Below are 22,810 nucleotides of genomic sequence, written 5' to 3'. Positions count from 1 at the left end.
AAAAAATGCACGAAAACATACTTCCTAGAACAAAAAAAGGAAAGAAAATAATTTTGTTATGGGGTGACATTTTATTGTGTCCCCCCCCTTTTTTTTTTTTTAAAATAAATTCGCAAAACCCATACCTCTTGTTGAAATCTCTTTAACTCAGCTTCCATCTGTTCAAGTTCTTGTTTACAGTCAAGCAACTGCTCAGTCTTTTCCTCACTTAAAAGAGGAAACACAAAATAAAGTTAAATATGGCTGCAAAACTTTATCATTATCTCATTTGACTGTAACAGTAACAGAATACTGAGATTTCTGAGAATTTCCTTATTGAATCCAAAATCTCATGAACATACGAGCATGAAACTTAGGTATGCCATTACACTTTAAGTATTATTTAGGTTTTGATCCAAATCTAATCTTTCGATTTTAGTCCAATTTAATTCTTTTAAATTGTTGTTCACCAGAATTCCCTACTTACACAGAACATAAAACATTATGTTGTTATTTTGTCAAAAAACAGACTTTACACACAAATGTGTACTGGGAGATTCACATTCAAAAGTAAATGTTGAATATATTTTTTGAAATTATTCTAACAGAATAAATACCTTATAGCACCACCAGACAATTGCCACTGATGAATCCTGTGACAGATGATATAAAAACCAATTTAAAAATCTTGTTTATACTTATGTATTTTTTCTTCTTCTTTTTCTCCTTACAGAGAATTATTAAGTTTTTTAGGGGTGCGTTTACCCAGAAAAAGAAGGTGCTGCTTAGTAAGCCGATTTTATGCAGCCTCTTAAATAATGAATTTTAATTTTATGGATAGAATGCAGTGGTTGGTTTATTCTGTTCAGAAACTCAGAATAAAAACCAATTTAACACAGAATACTACAATTCTTACAGGACTTATTTTTGTATTCTTAACTTCTGACTAACATTTATTTCTAAACACTCAGAAAATGAATTATTTATGCAATGAGCAAGTCCTAGAGAAATATTTCATTCTCTCAAAGAGGCAGCATACCTAATACTCAAAATTCAATTCCACCTCAAAACAAACAGTATTCACTGTTGAGAAAAGTGCCACATCCAAGATTATATAGCTAAAAGTTGTACTGCATACATTACTATATTATTAAATAAATTTAGAATTCAAATATGAAATGAAACAGAAGTAGCAAAAAGGGAAAATAAAGAGAATTTAATACATTGAGATGTATAATGTATTAAAAATAATCAAAATGGGGAAAAATACATTTGTTTTAGGCAAAACTAGAACACTGTTGTTTTTAAAAACGAGCTAATCTCACAGTGAATGACCTATCTGCAACCATACACTGTTTCAGTAAGGTCTTTGACAGTCTACAAGTATACAGGGGTTCATCTATATACAGCTCACTGCAACGCCAGTGTCCAGAGCAGATGTCATTTATTCTTCTACACAGGTATTCAGAAACCACGTGGAAATACAAATTTATTCCATATCATATTATGTCAGATTACTATGATTTTCTGATTAACATTCATATTCCTACATTACAGTTCTACATAGAGACCAATAAGACTTAATAGAAAAAAATTAGGTGTGCAGCTTCCATTCCTGGAGGTGCTATATTACACTCCTCAAATCACAGTTTGCATCCAACAGTTGGTATATCATGCTGCAAAGAAAAATAATCTTTACAGACGTTTTGTTACAAAATTGTATTAGCTACAGTACATATTAAGCCAAATAGGAAGGTTCACTGCCAAAAGCAGGTTATAAATATATTTAAGCTGAGCATTTTCTATTCTGGAATGGATCTAGTATTACATTTACAAAATACATGTAGTATTTGATATCAAACGCTATACACAGAAGTTAATTTAGCAAAGTCTACTATCTTAAATATCTTGCTATGCCTAAAGGAAATTTATTTACAAATTGAATTCAAATAGAGTGCAAAATGTGAAATGTTCTGAGCCATCACTGTTGCCCTAATTGCATGCTTCAGCTACAGACTAGAAAGGATTGTACTAAATTATACAGAACTTACCAGTGTTCACTGTTTAGGCTATCTATTAACTGTCAATCAAACTAATAACAGCAATTTTTTCACTAATTTTCTTGGTGCAGCTGTTTATAGAATATCCTGGGCGGGCTCATTTCAGTAGACACATAATAATACAGACATCAGAAAAAGAGAGCTCTATCTTTTTGTCCTCTATTCTTCATGAAGATCAAGATGCAGTGGGGGAAGGGGATTCGCTGAGTAAATACCAGATACTTAATCCATCCAGCTACTGATGATCTGATCAACAAACTCCGATAAAGGCAAATCAGTAAACTGATGATTGTGACTTAGGCTACCTTCAACTCTCAATTTAATTTTATGCCTCCTAGGTATGCTAGATTAAAACTCATCAGTTATGCTGTTTATAAACTATATGCAAGTTACTTTGTGTACATTTTGAATCTCTTCAAATTTTATATCTGTAACTTTAAGTTCAAACAGCACATACTTCACTCTGCTAAAATGACATTAGGCTTTGCTTTGCTATAGGGAGAATAAGATTCTCCCACTGGACTACTATTGTTTATTTTTTTCTTTAAATAAACTCTTCACTACCACTCAAGAATTGTTCCTAGACTAGAATGATAGGCAATCTAAACACTCATTGACATAAAAATACTTACTGAATTAATTTTCTTCGTTGAACAGAAGGGATAAAAAGGTTTTCATTAGAATACGAAAAACAGAAACAGTTTCTTTTGTTTTGTCTTTTTTTTTTTTTTTTTTTAACTATGGAACCAGTTTTTCAAGAGACTTGGACTAGGTGAAGGAGGGCAATATTCCCCTTAGCTAAGGGGGTCCCCACTAGGGGGGCGAAGACAGCAGTCCCTAACTGGATAAATATAAATTGGAAACCATAACAAACCACATCTGACCCAACCTATGAAATTCACTCACTTTACAAATTACCTTTTTAATTGGTCCTAAACAACCACCCCTACCAGTAAAATTGAAGCTTGTTTCATGCATCCAGGCTTGTATCCTTCACTGCATCCATGTCTGCACATGAGTTTGCATGCGAGTCAAGAGGTTTAGCAGAGTTTGGGTTATGTAATTTTCTCTGTAGACTGGCATGGCAGAAGAAAGGGGAACAGCATGGAGGGGCATGAGCAAACAAGTGCTGTGCAGCTAAGGAATAATCTACACAGAAAGAAATGAAGAGATATGGGACCAGAAGTTACTGCGGCGTGCAACTTCTTCCCATTTGAAATGTGGCATAGACTGTGAACAATCCATAAATGATTATTTCCAACTAGGTAACTGAAATTAAAGTGCAGGGACCTCACTGTCTCCTTCCAAAAAAGGTGGGTTTTGCCCCAAGTCCTAAAACAGCTGGGACACAGCTCTTTATTTCCAGTCTCTATCTGCCTACCCCTTGCAACTGCTATTCAGCACATCACATTAAAATTGTCTCAACTGCAAAGCTATTCCATTAGAAACATATACAAATATTTCAAAACCATAGTCAGGCATGCATTACTGATAAAGAACAATATAAGAGGGACAAAGAACTCGCCCCGAAACAACAATGGACATCATATTGTCCATATATTTCTCTTTTATAAGCAACCTTACGTTAGGTTAGCTCTGGAGTATTTCTGAAAGATAGATGACTTCTGTAAAGTAATGAGTCCATTAACATACGGAAAGTTAAGACTGCTCAAACACATTTAATACTTCGAAAAGTTTCAGGGTACAAAATTACGACAGCATACCCAATTAGTTTACTGATCGTTATTACATTTTCGGTTAAAACATCAACAGAACTCTTAATAGAAACTAAGAGGGTGACAAACAGATGACAATTTGTATTTCTGCACTGGTCCACAAATATGCTTACATACTACAAATAGGCTTCCTAGAACGCAATAACTAAAAAGGCACTTCAAACTGTAATTTAGCATCTGAAAATGAACAATTGTTTATAGACTACCGTCACTGTTCAAAATTAACAGTATTTTAAATCCCTGCAACTCTCACACTTCTGCAATCTATGCATACTCACAGCTCTTGCCTAAGCCTTCTTATCTTTGCTTTGGCATCTGCTAGCTCTACTGACAGGTGCTGTCTGCTTTCAGTGCGTTTCATGCCAGGAGATCCACAAGGTGATTGTGCTGCTGATGCATGAGGTAGAAAACGGAGACAGTCCCGTTCTTCTGAGAGTTCTATGATAGTCTAAGAAATTAAAACAAACAGTGTAATTGCATTCAGAGAGCCATTTATATGTCAGAAACGATTCACAGCCTTAATAAATCAAAGTCTGAAATCATACAAGAAAGAGTGGAGTAGTTCTGTGGTAAAAGCAGAAGTTAGTCCTCTATACCTAAATAAGTCTTAAATAGCTATGATGTTCAGCTGTTCTTTAACTGATCAAATTTAGACCTCCAACTCCACATCCATGTTTTAAGATAAATAGGTTTTCAAAAGGGATTCACATACAACTGCTAAGTCTTTAAAAAGATGGTAATGTTTTCATTTCTTCTGAAGACCAGCCCACGTATTTAGTTCATAAAACAGAGGAAATGCAGGAATAAGTTTAGGCTTTTGAAAATCTAGTAATTGTGCTTTTCATTACAAATAAATTAAAGAAAATATTCTCAAAGACACATTATGAGACCATACTGCTAACACTTTTATGTCTTCATATAAAAATTTCCCCCTCTCTAACCAAAATACTGCACATAACCTCATGAAATCACACCAGCCTTCCCTCTAAATGAAGCTCATCATTATCAAAAAATAACAAAAGAATGGAGCACTGGGTTTAGAAAAGGGCTCATCATGAACCAGCGTGCCAACTTATATCTCGTCAACTACCGTCACCTCTCTGAGGAGAAAAGAATCACTTTGTGTTATGACTATTATAAAACAACCAAGCAAACGTATACAGTGACTATGTTAATAAGGTGTGTCTCCAAAACTTTCTCGGATAGATTCTGGACTGAAGTACAACTAGAAAGACTGTAATATAGATGAATTTCAGGACAACTTCTAAGCACCGGCTTCTTAATCGGTGTCCGGAATATGAAATGCCTGTCTCAGTCTTCTCATACAGACAACCTCTCCCTTTCAGTAGGGTTCACTAATATTTTTACATTCCTTCAGCAGAAAACAGAGTAACACAACACAACTCAGATTTCCTGCTCCTGCTGTACCTTCTTGTCACAGAACATTGCAAAGTCCAGCTGAGATTCTTTCCAGTAATTAAAAATATTAATGAATCTGAGTATTTTCTATATGGCATGATGAATTGATATATATTCAAAGAAAAGACTTTCTAGCTTTTTAAGCACCGTCAAGGCATAAGCTTATGAAGGGTCCTTTGCTAAATTATCTGCTCAAAATTTCTTTTCAGTTGTCACAGACTACCTGAGAAACAAGGAAAAAACAGGGATGACAAACAGAGTGCTCAGAACGGACTAGGTAATGAATGGGCATGAATGTCTTGAACATGAGGATAAATATCAATGTCTAAATAAACTGGTGTTGTTGAGCAAGCACCAGCATTCCTGCCAACTCAATAAACCATTAGACCTGTCGGAATATTCTTATCTGACCATATAAATACGGGTATTATTCAAATACAAAGATCCTCTGTATTTTACTTTTAAAGTTACTTTCCCTTTGGAGTTGCAAAACTGTTTAATTTCTTACCCCACCTTGGCTTACCACACCCTCTTCTCTGTTACATTTCTATTCTACTCCTACTAAGGCTATGCACTGGAAAAGACAGTTCTTCACTATCAAAGGAATATTTTGAATAATTGCAAAGTAATGTATCCACCCTTTACTGAGGGGCAAATCTGAAATCACCAAGATGATTCATAACCTGCAGCTCTTATTTAACATACTTCTGTTTCTTGATTCTCACACAGTAGCCTGGTGATAACCTTGTAAAACCTCTTCTCCCCAATATGGATTCTACTCTGATTCACTCTAAGTTATACCATAACTAGAATACAGGCACCTCTCAGTGACTGGCCTGCAAACCGCACTAGGTTACTAATTCCTGGCAACGTTGGCTTTGAAATTATTGTTTAAAAATATAGATGAACGCCATTTAAAGTTGTTTCAGGCTCTGGTCATATGAAAAAGACAGTCTCCACTTATCTTTTCTATTTTATCATGGTATTCAACTACAACTCGGATTCATTTTGTAACTACTTGAACTAACTTTGCAGCAGTAAGGAGTCCTTGCTTAAATCAGTAATAGAATATACATTAACTATTAGTTCTAAAAATGGTAAGCCGTATCACTTTTTGAAAATGCTATCTTGTATTTCTCTTAAGTAGTAAATCACATCCATACCTCTGAGTGCTCATCTCTTTCGTCTATAAGTCTTTTTAAATGTAACGCCATATTTTTCAAGAGAGGCTCAACATATTCTTGTGTCAGTACACTAACATCCATCCACTGCAGATCAAACACATTTTCCTGATTATGAGTTACCTATACAGAATAAAATGGAAGACAAAAAGCAGCCTCTTCAAATTATGAGAGTAGAAAGGAAGAGTTAAAAAAAAATAAAGCGGAAACTCTATGGCTTAAATTCACTAGAAAATGAATGAAGAGTTAACATATTGAACAGTATATAGCTTCTTGTTTATCTATCTGAAAAGTATTTCCTTGTACTTCAGGCAAAAAGAAAAGCAAAAGTTGACTATGACATTATATATATTACATATCACATATATGAGATCTGAATGACATTTTACAAATAATTTTGTGTAATTTTCACTAATCTGAATTTACTGTAGTACTAAGAAATTCTTGGAGCGATATATTAATTCCTGGAACTGCTTTAACAATGTTATTGAACAAAACTTGATCATTGAAAAAAACAAAAACAAAAAACCCAACAAACACACATCAGATATACAATTCACATGTTCTATGTTCTGGTTTATTTGATTTTGAACACACACAATTAACTTTCCAACAATATTCCACTCCAAAAAAATGAAGAGCCTAAGAACACAAAAATAATAATATACCTCTTGAATATGGGCTGCAACAGCTGCTCTTGTGTCAAAATCCAGACCTTGGATTCTTTCAATAAATTCTTCCTTCTTCTGACACTAAAAATAAATATATAAAGTCATAATAATGTTTCACTTCTCCTTATTTCTAAGAGCTAAAAAAGATAATGCTGAAAGCTAAAATAGTGTACCATTTTCAGGTGACTTTAACAACATGACTTCAAACAGTTATCACATTACCGAATTATTATCCAATAATTCTGTTGACCACTGAATGTTTTGTTTATGCCAAGTTACAGTAATTGTAGCAACTTTTTTCTTTTATCAGTTTGTTAATGTTGAAAGTTATTGAAATAAGGGCAAGGAAGAGATTTTTAAAAATGGCTAATTTCTCGTTCAAATTTTATGATAATGACTTCCACAGGCATTTCTTCAGTGTCCTCCTCTGGTACTCAAGTTGCCTCTTTAAGCTGTTAAGAACATATGACTGAACTTTTTCAGCTTAAGTAACTGAATGGTACAAACTTTCCTATTAAGAATAACAGTTCATTAGAAAACAATTTATTGAATATGTGATCATATGAACAGATTATCACAGAAACAAATTCCCAGCTTGTCAGCTACTCTGCCTTGCTTGTGTTCATACTCACTCACCTGTTACAGGTACAAAGTAGGCTTTCCCTCTCACTGAAAGAGGCATAACCTACTTCAGTTAACCAAGAGTATCACTTAGTTACTATGGCATAGCTAACTTGCTGCAAATTTAGAACTCAACTGCCTCACAGTCTACTCTTTTCCCCAAACCCACAAAAAGTGTAACATACAGATCTTCATAGATAAGTCTACGAAGTCCAAGTTAGAAGGGTTAAAGGTAAGAGTCACATAAATCATGACCTGTAAAAATTTTGTTCAACTGAACAACGCAGACGAGACAATACTAGAAATAAGCTGCAAACTTGCTTGACATGATATATATGATTAGTCTGACTAAAGACATTCATAGTTAAGTAGATGTATATAACTTTATATAGAATAAAGATCATGAAATTTGTCTACTGATCCACTGACAGAAAATTAGAACAAACTCTGGTATTTATATATTAAAAAAGGATTATGCTTTATAGTCTTATCATTATGATCCAAGTTCTCTCACTTGAAAACATCCGTTTAGTGTAACTTCGTTAGAGAGTTTATATAAATAAACATACAAATAAAAAAAAAAAAGATTCTCTGTGCATGTGCACACATACATATGCACGCCCCTTCCCCCTTCCCAAGAAAACTAACAATATGAGCACCAAACTTACAAAGTTCACTTGAGGTTGACAATTTAAAACTCTAAATTTAAAAATCCTAAGGAAGCAGAAATAACTATAGTATACTGCAACATTATGGATTCAGCACTTGTTTCAGAAGACTAAATGAGACCACTCATAGCTTAGGTCCTTCTCTATATTAAGTCACAGTTACGCTGTCACAATTTTTTAGTTTTATTCCTTAAGTATTTTAAAATATACATCTATTCCCTTAAAGCATTTATCACGCTTACTTTACAAATGAGCATGTCATACACTGATTTTAATAAGTCTAGTATTTGCTTGTAACTCTAAAGGCAAGTTATAAATTGTCGCAGTGTTCAGTAAACAATTACCAAAGAATTTAATCTCACTGAGCTCAACAGTAGTAAGTAGATACTCAGACAAATGCTAAGTAGATCACAAACTGGTCTCAACGATGTCTTTTTTAAAAACACTCCTCAGGCTACATTTATATGGAAGAACTTAGATTAGAAGGAACATATGTAAGTAGGTTGTGAAAGAATCTTAAGTCAAACATGAACTAGCCAGCCTGAACGCAAATACTTTTTTTTATAGTATTTTTATTATACATCAGTAAGATAATTCTTCACTACTTTACCACTTTCTTCCTTTCTTTATAGTACCAGGTTAATTTACAATATTACGATTCATAAATTATTAGAAATCATAAATACAGTTTGCTATATTCACACAAGACGACATGAGGTGTATGGCTGTAGCCATTTTAACTGTCAGAATATCTAAGTTTTCAAATAATGCAATACTGCCACTAAGGGAAGGCAGGTCACCATTCTACAAAACCTCAAGTGTTAAAACAGTGAGAGGAAAAAAATAAAAAAAAAAACAACAACAAAATCAGACCTGTAACACCTGAACCATTCCATACAGATGTAAACATAATATTTAAACTTACCTGAACTGCACAACCAAGCAAAAGCAAAAGGAGTTTTTTTATTTCTTCAGTACCTGGCTCTAGGATAAAAGAAAACAAAGAGCAAAAAAGGTAGCTGTAAATAATGGTATGTTGAGAGTTTCTTCCCCTGTCCCCCAGAAAACACCAGTTTTCCTTTTTTTTAATATAATTTATATTAATCTAATTTAGAAAATAAAACAAAGAAAAAATCTCTCCACCTTTTAGCTATGTCCTTTTCACCTTTAAGCTGGCAACTTTTTTCAGTGCTTACAAATAGCTTAACACCCACAGATAATTTCAAATGGAAAAAAATTATTTCAACCCTTCATACAGAAAAACTTAAGGGTGCTATTTTCAGAAGTGCTTTGGACACCTACAATCAAGTTTTGAAAGGAATCTCAGGTATCTAAAGATATTTATGGAAGTGCTCACATTATATGGCCCCCCAAGCTGTAAGAGTTGGTGACTAAATTATTTAAATTCTCATCACTAACAGAATCTACTTTTACTAAGGGGCTTGCCTTGATACAATCAGATTTACAGGGCAACTCTCTGGAAAGGTCATCTCCAAGTCAACAGCAGAGTAGTTGCAACTTTCACAGAGGAAAGCTTCTGGAAAGCACCCAAAAGAACAGGTGTATCTTCTGATTCAGAAGAAACCCGACGATGAACTCAGGCAAGACTCTGAAACATCCTCAAAGAATATTGTCCATATGTAAGAATTTTCCTTAGTATGTGGGATATGCTCCAGTAAAATCCATGCTTTCTCACAACTCCATAACTTTCCCATAGGGAAAGTGATGCATGTACCACCAGAGGCTCAAACAGCCAAACCACAAAAGCTACATCTTAAAGGGAATTAAAAATGGCACTACAAAACCAATACTATAACCTGATTTTTTTTTTTTTTTTTTAAGTCTGCTTTTCGACTGAATTTGATCTCTAAGGAAATCCATGGAGTCTTCTGAAAACCTTAAGGAAGTCTGGAACCAAAAGATAGAAATGGATGGATTCTCTTCTTCCGGACTAGAGAAACCACACTCATGCTTCTTGGTACATATGATAGATTATGGTTATCTGCACATACAAAAACTTAAAAGGCTGTGACCCTGAGAAGCAAAAGCATCAATAATCAAAAGCAGGAAGTAAAAGTCAACAAAATTAAATCAAGATACCTACATAAATAGGACATATGCAGATGGGAAATGGAAAGCATCAATGTTATGAACCCTGGAATTGAAAAGTGAGGTAATAAAGAGATGGTTCTTTCTCCTCATGAGAAAAATCTTGTCTCACATACATTGATGCATGTCTCACATACATTGATGCATGGCATACAACACATCTTTAAAAAAAAGGAGGGGAGGGGCCTGCATAGCCTATTAGACCAGTTCCTAACCTCTCTGCTGAGGTGCTAGAGTATCAGAAGAGGAACACCTTGGACACATTAACCCCAAGTAAATAAATTTTGCCCAATCCATAGTGGCTCCATGCAGGCCAGGTATGTCTGCTCCGTGCTTCTGGAATTTAGAGCATGGTGCAGAGATTCCCAAGTGGAGAGTCAGCTGGGTCCATACAGGCTAATTTTCTTGGTCTGAAAATTGCAACTCTCAGAGCTGGAAGCAGAGAGGGTGGGAGTATGGAGAAGACAGTGTCAGTTCAGGGGAGAAAGCAAGAAGGTAATTGCAATAGCTTTCAGGTAACAATGCAAGAGAAGTAAGAGAGTTTCAGGAACAGGAAAACAAGGATAAGGAGTTGGACCAAATGAGATGCAACAAACTGCCAATTTTTTCCAAGGGTGACTTAACTAAAGAAAGTTGAAGACATACCGTCTGGGAATACGGAGAACTTATATTTTGTCCTATCAGTGGCTTTCTGGCAGCTAGGAAATGCACTCTGTTTCAATATAAATCCTAATGACAGCCAGCATTGAGGTTTGCGCAGAATACATTCAATGTTTAATTTTTGTCAACTATGAACTTTTGGTGTGAAAAGAGAAAGAGTTACTCATGATTTTTATAACATTTATTTGCTAAAAGTACTCATACAGTCCTCTGAAAGGCTCAATCCTACATTAATGATATTTCCACTGAAATAACTATGTATTATTACACCAATATCAATTTTTATCTTAGTTAAAAATAAACTTACCAGAAAAAGGATTTTTGCCAATTATTAATACGTTTGGCAAAGACATCATGATCAACTGCTGCAAAGTCTCCTATAAAATTAAAATATTATTTCAATCATATGTATTGAATGAAAACAAACATCAAATACTAACCACCATCTAAACTGAAATGAATATTATATGAGTATCTTTAAAATTACGTAGATCTTCATACATACATACTCAATAATTATTTGGGCTCCAATTTAAAAAACTGAAGTATGCACAAAAGCTTTGTTTTGGTGGTGGCAAGATCATCTCAATGTAGTAAAATCTTCTGGTAGCAACAAGCTGGTCTACAGATCTTATGCCAACTAGATCCTGTTTCAGAGAATGTAGTAAGACTTTCAAATTACTAATGTTTTATGTTTCTGTGACGAGCTTACTGATAAACGTTTGTTTGCTTTAGGTGTTTCATCTATACCATGAAAGATCGACTTCTTCTGAGGCCTCGCCAAAACCTGGATGTGAAAATTACAACTTTTTGGATGCAGGTATTACTGGGACAATCCTGAATATAAATATACAAAATCCTACTGGCATGAGCAGGGGGAGTTTTAGTATGTTAAGACCCACACATGCAAGCAGGAGCTCTGCCTACCTATTCTATGTATTGTATCACTGGATAGTTACTATCAGTCAGTAATGGCTGTAAATCAGATCAAATCCCCAGTCTAGACAGAGCCTAATTCTTCTGAAGCAGTCTTCTTCCTCCTCTTCCCAGATGTTTATTCACAGCAGATGCCATTCTATCTGCAGCTCTAAACTCATGCTTTTTGTTTTTCCCCACAATGACAGACCATAAAATGCTCATACCCCAAAAGCACAATATTCTGGAACCAACATTGCTTTTCAACTAAAAAGGACATATTATGTTTCATATGGTAAAATTAAATTCAACAACTAACACAAGAAAAGTCAATTCATTCCATGTCAAACCTGAAAAGTGACAATACTTCTTGAAAAACACCTGTGGAAAATATGATTAGCTATACTTGAAAGCTATGACCAGTTAACATACATGACAGAAAATTATATCTAAATTATATCTAAATTAATATTACCAAAAAATATGTACTCTCATTGCACATGCCTAAGACAAATTATGCAGAGGTAGGTAATAGCCTCGACCTACTCAAATATCATGAATTTCAAACAAACAAACAATGACTCTTGTACTTCTGAGATCCTAATAAAGAACTATGATCAATGATTAAAAAGAAGTGAAGTGCACCACAGGAAGTTTTAAATCAATCAAAAACAGACAAAATATAAGAAATTAAATGAGTGGATTCACAGCTACTACTGAAGAGAATCATGTGCTTTAAAAGGCAGAGGTATGTTAGCTTGGGGGGGGGGGGGGGGGCGGCAAGTGGGTGGGTGGGTGGGTTTCCTAACAGCCCAAATGACTAAATGATGCTATTATGAAACTGTACTGTGAAGCAGAGTACAAGGGGAGGAAAACAAGCAATATGTCCTTTATGGACTAATGACATTATCAGTTCTTTTCTTACTAGCTCCACATGTTTTGCCATACAATGTTAACTTCATTATGTTAATCAATAAACTCAAAGCAATTCTTCTCAATTTGTATTTACTTTTGAAGTGACTGCTTTTATGTAAAACCTAAAAAAAAAGTCAGAATCTGCTTTCCCAAAGTTCATGTATTTCTTTTACCTTAATCTACAAGAAATAAATTAGCCCTCTCTACAAATTCTGCCTTGCCTGTAAAAGACTTTTAAAATTCATTAACATTTATTTTATAAAAGGCTGGCACATGATCTGACAAGTAAGGCTGATAAATAGGCCACAAGAGTCATGTAACTGCATTATATTAAGCCCCAAGACTTGCCAAAACTTAAAGAAGGTACAGTTCTCCTGAGTCACTGCTGCTGAGAACAATTTCATCATCTTAGGTAGCCAGGAAATTTGTAGGCCCAAAAGCCTGATATGGGACCTAGCAATAGTTAACTGTAAGAAAGTATAGTGGCTGCATTAGAAAGAGAAGATGCAATAGTTTATAGAGAAGGGTAAATAAATGTATTTTTGCATAAACGAGGCAGAAACCTAAAAACTTGCATAATTTAATATAACATTTTAATTTTGAATGTTACATTATATCACAGCAGGTTTGGGGGCAAGTACATGAACAACAATTGGAATAAACTAGTATAAACAAATTCACAGTAAAAAGTTTTAAGAGTTAGGACAGCCCAGTGTTAAAAATGAAAAATCCTCCATTAATATCTTCTTCCTAATGTAAGACATGAAACTTGTATTCAATAGTGACTATAATGAATGGTCAACATCAAATTTGTCAGTCCTTCTTTAAAGGATTTCTTTACTGTCACTGAAAAATGAAGAATCGCTTTGAAGGATGGAATATCATAGTCTCCCTTTATAAATTAAGGAAACCAGACAAATCCCAGATTTCAGAACTTATTTCTTCAGTAGAAAACAAATAGCATTTTAATGCTTTTTGATCTCAGATAAAAGAAAAATGTAAGTATATTTAATGCATTTATAGCTAAACACTATTCTGGGGTATGAAGTGAGGATTTTTGAGGGGTTTTTATTTTATTTGTTTTTTAAGCAGGAATGATGCGATACAAAACCAGCAAAATAAATTTGTCTTAAGATAATAATATAAGAAGAATCATAACATATGCAGTTTGTTTGGAAGAAAATAAGCTTGGCAAAGATGAAATAGTAAACAAAATGAGAATAGCTTCTCAACAGATTCAATTAACAAAAGTAATTAATTCTTTATTAAGCAAGAACAGCTGCAAACACTATCTGTAATAGGTATTCATTTATTCTTTAAGTTATCTGCCTATATCAGATGGTATATTTCATTGCTTTTTAACTTGTATATTATATGTCTGTTTCTCAGGTCAGGATCTAGCAGTTAAGGCAGTCATTCAAACTATTATGCATCCTTCTCAACTAAATACAGGTATATTACAGCCTTCCATTTTACATTCATTCTCAGATCTCTGGCATCCCATTCAGAACATATAGTAAAAATGATGCCTGCTTAGACAGCTGCCTGAAGCTCTCAGGAATGACATACTGCAGGCTGAGACAGGTACCTTCAACTGGATTCCAAGGCATCTACCAAGCATTAGCTTTTCTGCCTTGGATGATTTCACAGGTGACAGGGACTGAAGTGACCCCTTCTTGAAACCGAGTTTGCTATACTGACTTGCTAACCCATGCACAGGCTGCAGGAAAGCACCGGCTGCCAGGCTGCACCAACTTTGAGAGGAAACAAAGAAAACCCTGTCTTTACATTCCCCAAGCCTGGCATTAATGAACCCTCTTTCTGGAATTATCCCAATGACCTTAGAGAAGAAGCTGTAAAAACTGATCTATGTGGAAACATGTAGGCAGAGTTAGAGGCTTTATATTACTGCCATCACTAGTGATACCTGACCAAAAGCAGTTTGGAAAGCTGTAACCTAGATAACTCAGTGGAGCACATTCCAAGGCTTTTTTTTTAATACTAAAACTAAGATTTGACCCTCAAATACAAAGAGTCTTCAGCAGAACAACAACATTCTAAGTTGACAGAAATGATTCTCTGAAACAAAATTTAAAGGTAGAAATCCTTTTTTTCTTCTTTTTTTTTTTTTCCTCTCCCATTTCATCATTATACACACACACTGATTACAGCCTCATTTGGGAATGATGAGCCACAGGAGAAATGTGTCATGACAACTATCCTCAGTATTGCAGAGAATACGAACTCCAACTTTATCACGTGTTTCAGACTTATCACATTTTTTCTTTGATCTTTGTTTCAGTTCTGTATAAATTAAATATGAACAAATTCTTTGATTTTCATATACTTAAAGAAATCCCTACCTTTTTTTCCTGAGAGATGCAGGTAATTTTAGCATTGTTCTATTTGGATAAAAGAAATAATTGAATCATTTACACTTTACCTTCTCAATTTCAGCCTCTGGTGACTGTTAAATAAATCCAGTCCTCACAAGCCTACCTATCTTAGATTTTCATTTTTTAAACTGGAAAAAAGTTATCATCTTTCAAGCTCTTTTCTTTAAAGTCATCTGCTCTTGAACACTGTAGCGTAAAACTTGGTAACTCTGGAGTAAAATATTCTATTGCCTACTGTTTGAGCAATAACAGAAGATGAGCCTAACAAAGAGGGATAATTTGAAGAGTTCTGCTGGTCATCACTGCACCTCTTTCATGCCCAGATTTCAAGGGTAAATTACTTTCCATCCATTAGTTACAGAACCCCCTGAAATTTGAGAATTTAAGAGTTCCAAATGCTAGCTACAGTGAAAAATAACTTCAAGCACTTTGATAAATATAAAACATCTTCAAAAATAAATGGAAAGTAGAAATGAAGAGAATGAGATAGGGAAATTTCCCTTTCTCAAATGCTTTTTTTTTTTTTTTTTTTAAAGCAGAAAACCTATCAACCATCATGACAATCTGTTCTACCAAATGGCTTTCCAGAGCACATTCAAGAAACAGTCCACTCAGAGAAATGCTGTCACTTGACTATGTATTCAAATAAAACATGTAGTAACACCAAGTAAGAATTTGGGACAGAAACAAAGAATGTAGTTTCAGCTGGAAGTGGTAATTTAGAAGATATAGGACAGTGAAATATATTCTGCAAATTGAAATATTGCCAGATTATCACAATTAACATTTGTGCGTAGAAACAGGTACCAAGAAAGCATTAACAAGAGGTAAGAACTTGGTTTTGCAAAAAGTTATTACCAGCTTTTACTCTAAAATAGTGTCAAATGAAAAGTATCACCTTCTGAACTACTAACATTACCTCACACTAGTTAAAAACACTGACTAGGTACGGTCCCCTTTCAAGTAATTTTTTTCCAGGATAAAAGAAATTCAAGGTCAGCTTTGATTTTGCAGTATTCATGAAATCAAACTATGGTCATCAAAAATGGAAGAAAAGTCTAAATATACAAAAGCACATACACGACCAGAAGAATTGCTGAATTTTTTCCCCACTGTTTGAAGCTGCTGAGTTTTTTTTGCTGTTTGACCTTTAAATGCTAAAGTCATTTAAGCAGAGATGTATACTTGCAATAACTGTATGTAATAACTCATCTCAGTGTATGTTACAATGTATGCAATAACCCATTTCAACTGTTTGTCTATTTAACTTGTCAGTCTAGAGGCAAAACATTAAAATTATAATCAGTTCACCATAACCAAAGGCCTAGTCCTACAGGTGCAAAGAGGACAAACTTGCTGCTGTAGTTCACTGAGCGGCCCCAAAATTTGGTAGGGCTCTATGGTCACATCCACACAACCATGGTAAATCACATCTGAGGACTGCAGCACCAGCATTCCCTAGTTTGTAGTACCTTGCCATTGTATATGGTTGCGTATAAGCGTAAGTTCTTAGAGCAGTTCCTGGCTGCTTCTGTTACACTCACATTGCACAAGGTAATCCTGTGCTCAACAATGCCCATAAGTCATTTCGGCTATTGTCCCTCCATAGATCCTTCTAGCACTTTCCCCATGACAACTGCACCACACATACTCCAGAAGTGCCTGCTACCCTACACTAGGAGTACTGCACAACTCTCACCATTATTAAAGGTATAAGGCTATCAAGTTTTCTCACTACCTTCCCAGGAGTTGTTTCTGTCTGTATATATCAACCCTTACAGGGTAGAGCAAGTAACACATCTACCCATAAGCTTAATGCCCAAGTTAACGACCATACCGGTACTCAACAGAGATGTTTATCTCCAAGTATACTCTGAACCCAAACAGCAGTGGTGAAACCTAAGCTGCCTGTCAGAGACAAAAACAGAACAAAAGACAGGTAACAGAGAAGATTCTCCAAGTGCAGCTCTCCAAAGAGGCTCTTCGAATTAAGCACAGCCCCATGACAGACACATTTGCACCTCAACAACCAGGACTTCCAAGAAACCAGAGTTCCCTCAGTCTCTGAAGATAAGCTTTGAAATAAACACTGTCAGATACACTGACAGACTTCACTACTCCCGCCACGTGGGAGGCAGCATTCATTTGGGAGGCTCGGGCCAATTAGGCACACACAGCATGGCAGGTCCAAGCAATGATGAATCCAGCAGATCCCAGAACAGAGGCATTTCTGACTATAAAAAGATCTTTGTCTGGTTTCCCAGTTGAAAAATGGAATGATGGGAAGAACAGAGTCTACGAGCACAGAAGTCAGCTGCACGAAACGCTAAACTCATTGGAACACCTTCCCCAGATTTTTTAGCTCCTGCAACAATCCAACACATACTCTAGTGCACTAATTCTGAGAACAGCTATGAGTAAATGGGACCTGACTTCTCTTACGAGCTATCTTTGCAGTGAATCTCTGTGTGAGGTAATTTCTTCCCCACTTCTGCTCAGGACTATAATCAAAGAAGCTACTGCATGAAACCTTTAGATATCTCTGTAGAAGAATGAAAGACAGGCAAGCTTCTTCAGTAGCGCTATTCTGACTAGGCTATCCATAACTGGAGTAGAGAGCAAAGAAATTTATGGTGCACAGTGTTTATCAAGTGGCATACTTCTTGCTGTCTTTCTTGTAGTGTAGCTACCCCATTCCTCTTGCCTTAACCAATTACCATAGAAAGACCCCCTCAAAACCAGTCATCTATTCCTGAAAAGCCTGCCCTACGATACGAGGTGTAGACATGGCTTGTCAGTCCTTTCTGGGAAACAAACTTCCATGGACTGAGACATATGAACACCAACGCTTGCATGAAACCCGGTAAAGAGATCACAAAATGGAGAACGGCCAGAAATTATGTAGGTAAGGCAGGCCTGGAAGTGAGGATGGACCTAAGGAGACTACCCCCGCAAGCAGCCATGTTACAGGAAGCATGACATTTGATCACGGATCAGACTAACGAGTGCCTCAGGATCCTGCTTTGAGACATGGGTAACAGAGAGCTCAGTAGGATTTTCATACTGGAACATTGTACTTGAAACAGATGAATAGAAGTGATCAATGGTTTTGTAGCTACAGGTCACTCTAACATTACTCTCCAAACCAAACCAAACCAACTACCACAATGCATAAAGCTCTCTGTGTATACGTGGGCATATTTGAGAGAACATCAGTGCATGCGGAAAAAACTTTTAAATTAAACAGGCATTCTAGTTTGGCTAAAGACCTTTACTGCTACTAAGATGCCAGACATACAATGTTTGCAATTTCCCTCACTTGTATTATATGAAGAGGCTGGTATCTCACAAGACTAGAATCCTGGGCCAGGGGAGCAGGGTGGTATACACAGTTGTAAATACACACTTGCACGGAACAAACTGGAACCGTTAAAGACATGGTGACTGATTTTAACATTTATTGAATAAACAAACCTTTCTATTTTAAAAAGGCTAGGCTAATGTATTCCTAACACAAAAACGTCAAGCAACATTCAAAATTTTGAATCATTCAAGGGTAAATTACCTATTTGCAAGCAATTCTGTATGATACTATTGCACTAGGACTGGCTGATACCGTAAGGCCAAAGCAGCACAGGGAATGTTCTGTATTCAAATGAAGACCACTCCTGCTAGTGTTTGCGTTTCCTGTCACACCAGTTACGTGAAACACTAATACCCTGTTCAGAAATGACCAGCCTCAGACAGCAGGAGGGGCAAAAGCATTTGGGTCTTAGCAGACATCACTTATACCCACATGCAATAGCTGCCAAGACAAGAATGACATGAAGTATGCATATGCACAAACTGCTATCTAGAAAGATGCTTAGTCACTGACCACTGCTGCTCCAATCCTTACATAATTGGGTGCCAGGCAGCTCTGGATTGCTTGGCAACCCTGACCTTAGAGTTTGGGAATGGGGTACGAGAAGAGAGTGGGACGGAAACCAGCGATGTCAGACGTAATGATTCAAGGAGGGCGGCTGATGAGCTGTTGCCCTACTAGTCCACCGTACATGCAACTCTGATCCTCATAGGAAGCGCAGAGGGGCAGATTGGTTCTGGTTCAAGTCACAGTTATCCACGGTTATTCAGTCTTGAGAATCCTCTCTAGTGATACATGATCAGGACAGTAAGTGAGGGCTGGGAATTTTAATTGTACTTTGGAGTTTTTGAGGACATGTTCTATGTATGTACATAGGATAGACAGCTCTGTAACAGGCTCTGCCATGACACACTGTAAGAGGCAGACCAAAGCAGATTTCCTTCCAGATACAGTGGTTGCCTAAATTTTCCTGGCAGGAAGGTGTAGGAAGGTGAGGAGGATGAGGAGGGGAACTAAAGGGTACACTGCAAGAGACACTGGTGATATCTGCAGTGTCCTACTACAGTGCACCCACTGCTCAGCCAGGTTCTGCATCTAGAAAACACAGTATCAGTTCTTATTGCACAAAACTAAGAGACAAAAATTCAATGGCTATTTTATAGCTGTAAATTAGCTCATCATTGCACTTGCTATTAATTCCTGTTTGATTTTTATCATCTCACTGATCTTTGCTATTAAAAAAATAAATTAATTGTAAGAACAGTAAATTTCACGTTTCTTACAAAGATTGAGTTTGTAGACTAAATGCATAGGAAATAATTTCTCGTATATACAAAACTTGCCTCGATTCATAAAATACTGACACACACCATTTAATGTACTATATGAGCAGTCAGAAAGCAGAATGTGTATTATATAAACAGGCTTTCATTCAAAAAGTGTTTCTAGAGTCCTCTTCCAGCTGTGAAATAGGTATGTAAACAAAAATTTTGACCAGGTTTATAAACAAACATGAATCCATACAGGTACAGCAAAATATTTATCTTATTTTTGTTACCACTAAAGCCGTAATTGTAAAAGAATACTTCGAAACAATTATAGGTAAAGCATTAGAAACAATTACTTACCTGATAGTAAGTTTTTATTTGCTTCACCAAAATTGACAAATTTTGAATCCTCAATGATGCATCATTATTGACTTTTTTGTTTACTCTCTGGCTGGCAGACTTTGGATTGCTGCAAGAATTAAATTTAAAAAAAATTAAACACACTGAAAATTAATATTTAAACCTCTCTCTAAAAGAAATGATACAGGAATGTGCCAGCATAACAACTTCTCGTCTTGGTTACCATGCGTTCCCCCCACCTCCACCATATGAGAAGAGGAAAGTTTCTGTGGCTGGAGACAGCCCTCCACTTCTGTATAAGCAGCCTCATTTCTGAGGAAATACAAAGATCGGAACAGGGCTATAATGTAAATATTCCAATACACACTGCACAGATCGGTAATCATTCTTTCATCTCTTTTCCCCTCAAAAAAGTAAGAAAGATTTGATGAAATGCAGATTGGTCATTCTTTTGCAATTCCCCATAACATACTAGGTTATTAACCATATAGAAAAGAGCACAGCCACTAAGATTTTTCAAGGAAAACAATGCAGAATCAATGCAATTCTTCCACAACACCCCATAAAAGGCTTAGAGAATTGCTAGAAGATAGCCAATGTGAAGTTTCTTAACAAGTTTCTTACAAAGGTACTTGATACAGATGCACATAGCATTTTAAAGAGCTTAAATGATATTGTAAAATGAATTTGCAGCTAGCTAGAAAACTGTACTCAAACAAGAAATTATCAACTTATCACTGTCAAACTGCAGGTTCCTGTAAGGGTGCGTCTGATTTTATTCAACATTGTCGTTAATGACTGAGGCAATGGAGTACAGAATACACATACAAGAACTGCCATTTGCACAAATTGGGAGGAATCAGAAGCACTGCAAAGAACACTACGACAGTTCAGAATGATCCTCAAACTGAAGAAGTGGACTGAGAGGAATGCAATATTGACAATATCGTAGGAGCCACAACTAAATATTAATGAAAAAAAGTCACTGCCAGAAACCCCTACTACTTTAATTTGTTAATAGGAGCGTTGTCCAGAAGACAAATAGTTATTCTCTACACAGTACAGATGATAGTTCAATTAATTACTATGAAGCCACACTTTAGGAAAGGTCTGGATTTGTATTTTTTCCACAGGTGAATCACCTAGATCCTAAGTAGCATGCAAGGGGTGCTCATTGTAGGCCTTCCCTCAATTTCTTCAGCATATGCTACTACCAGTTGAAGCATTATACACGTGCACTTGCAAAATTGGAACTGCTTATTAAAAAAGCTTATTTAACTCAGAACATACTCCTGAGGTGTCCCTTAAAAGGGGGTTGAATGGAGCTGGATTTAAGTTAGCATGAACTGTCTTGGCAGGACACTTAGAACCTGCAACCTGAAAGCCAGATGCTACTGATATAAGCTAACTGAAGGCTGTGCAGAGGACAACAGAAAGAATGCACATCATGCAGCGCAAGTATACAGTTTATTTAAAGAACCTTAAACATGATAGTATTTTTTACGTCAATCTAAATTATCATATAGCTATAATTTGACTTTACCACAGTAGATTACTAGGACGCAATTTTTAGCTTTGCTACAAATAATCCCATATAACCTCTCAACTAGCCTTTAATTCTTCCATCAGTAAAACAGAGTAGCTTTTTAAAACCCATAATAATTTGAGGTATAAGCACAGTAACTGCTATCTACCACTTCACAGCTTTAGTCTAGATAATGGCAAAAGCTCGCCCTCAGAAGTCACTATTGTCTTCTATAATAATGAACTTCTACACTAATGAACTGTAAAGTTTTCATCTTTTGCATTTTGTTCATCCAGCTCAACTACTGTCAATGTGCAACACAGGAAGAGGGAATGACAAAGCCCATGACTTCTGAGAGACTAAAAGGGACTTGAAAGGTTCCTGAAACACAGATACACGGGGCTTTACACTGGACATTTGTGGAAAGAGAAACTGAAGAACAGAAGGAAGGACAGAGCTCCAGCTACAAAAGCAACGTATATGACATTATAGTTCAGCAGATCCAAAACAAGTGGCTGCACCGTTAAGCAGAACTGTGGTAAGTAACTACAAGTGTGGTTATGTATGCATAAAATAAACACTTGCTCTAATATTTGAAACAGTAAGAGCTTGTAAGGGTCTGCCACAGCAGGAAAATATTATACATTAAAAGTTATGTTTGAATTTCACAGAAGTTATGACAAAGATATTCAAAGTGAACACTGTCATCTTAAGTAGAAACATGTTATTGTTTATATGAACCACCCAGACTACTCCTGTGATAAGCAGTTTCAATTTAGTTTTTTCTGTTTGACTCAAACCTGCATCTCTTCATAATAAAACTGTGTCAGCACTAAAGAAAAGTTGATTAAGCTTTTAATACATTATCATCCACTTGCGTACATGACTTCATTAATCAGTTCATTCAAATCATAAATCAAGATATGCCCTTATACTCAGCTCCATTCATTTACAAGAGCTTAA

At 35.9% G+C, this 22,810-nt stretch overlaps 1 protein-coding gene across 14 annotated transcripts in view; it reads right to left on the bottom strand.

Annotated features, from left to right (window-relative positions):
• The window catches only part of CCDC88A (coiled-coil domain containing 88A), a 100,818-nt gene that overhangs the window by 54,098 nt on the left and 23,910 nt on the right, over positions 1 to 22,810 (bottom strand). For 11 of the 14 annotated variants that reach the window (XM_064509738.1, XM_064509739.1, XM_064509740.1 and 8 more), the window contains 8 exons: positions 20,323 to 20,431; positions 11,412 to 11,481; positions 9,261 to 9,319; positions 7,044 to 7,127; positions 6,358 to 6,498; positions 4,054 to 4,223; positions 597 to 632; positions 126 to 207 (listed from right to left, as the gene is read on the bottom strand). In XM_064509738.1, the coding sequence (XP_064365808.1) occupies positions 126 to 207; positions 597 to 632; positions 4,054 to 4,223; positions 6,358 to 6,498; positions 7,044 to 7,127; positions 9,261 to 9,319; positions 11,412 to 11,481; positions 20,323 to 20,431 (751 nt within the window). The remainder of the gene's footprint in view (positions 1 to 125; positions 208 to 596; positions 633 to 4,053; positions 4,224 to 6,357; positions 6,499 to 7,043; positions 7,128 to 9,260; positions 9,320 to 11,411; positions 11,482 to 20,322; positions 20,432 to 22,810) is intronic. The other 3 variants (XM_026107962.2, XM_026108006.2, XM_026108000.2) reach the window with 1 other exon arrangement.

The sequence above is a fragment of the Dromaius novaehollandiae genome, chromosome 3 (assembly GCF_036370855.1).
Source record: "Dromaius novaehollandiae isolate bDroNov1 chromosome 3, bDroNov1.hap1, whole genome shotgun sequence".
Lineage (NCBI taxonomy): Eukaryota > Metazoa > Chordata > Aves > Casuariiformes > Dromaiidae > Dromaius > Dromaius novaehollandiae.
Note: the sequence above shows the minus strand (reverse complement) of the source record. Positions and strands in the feature narration are given on the sequence as shown.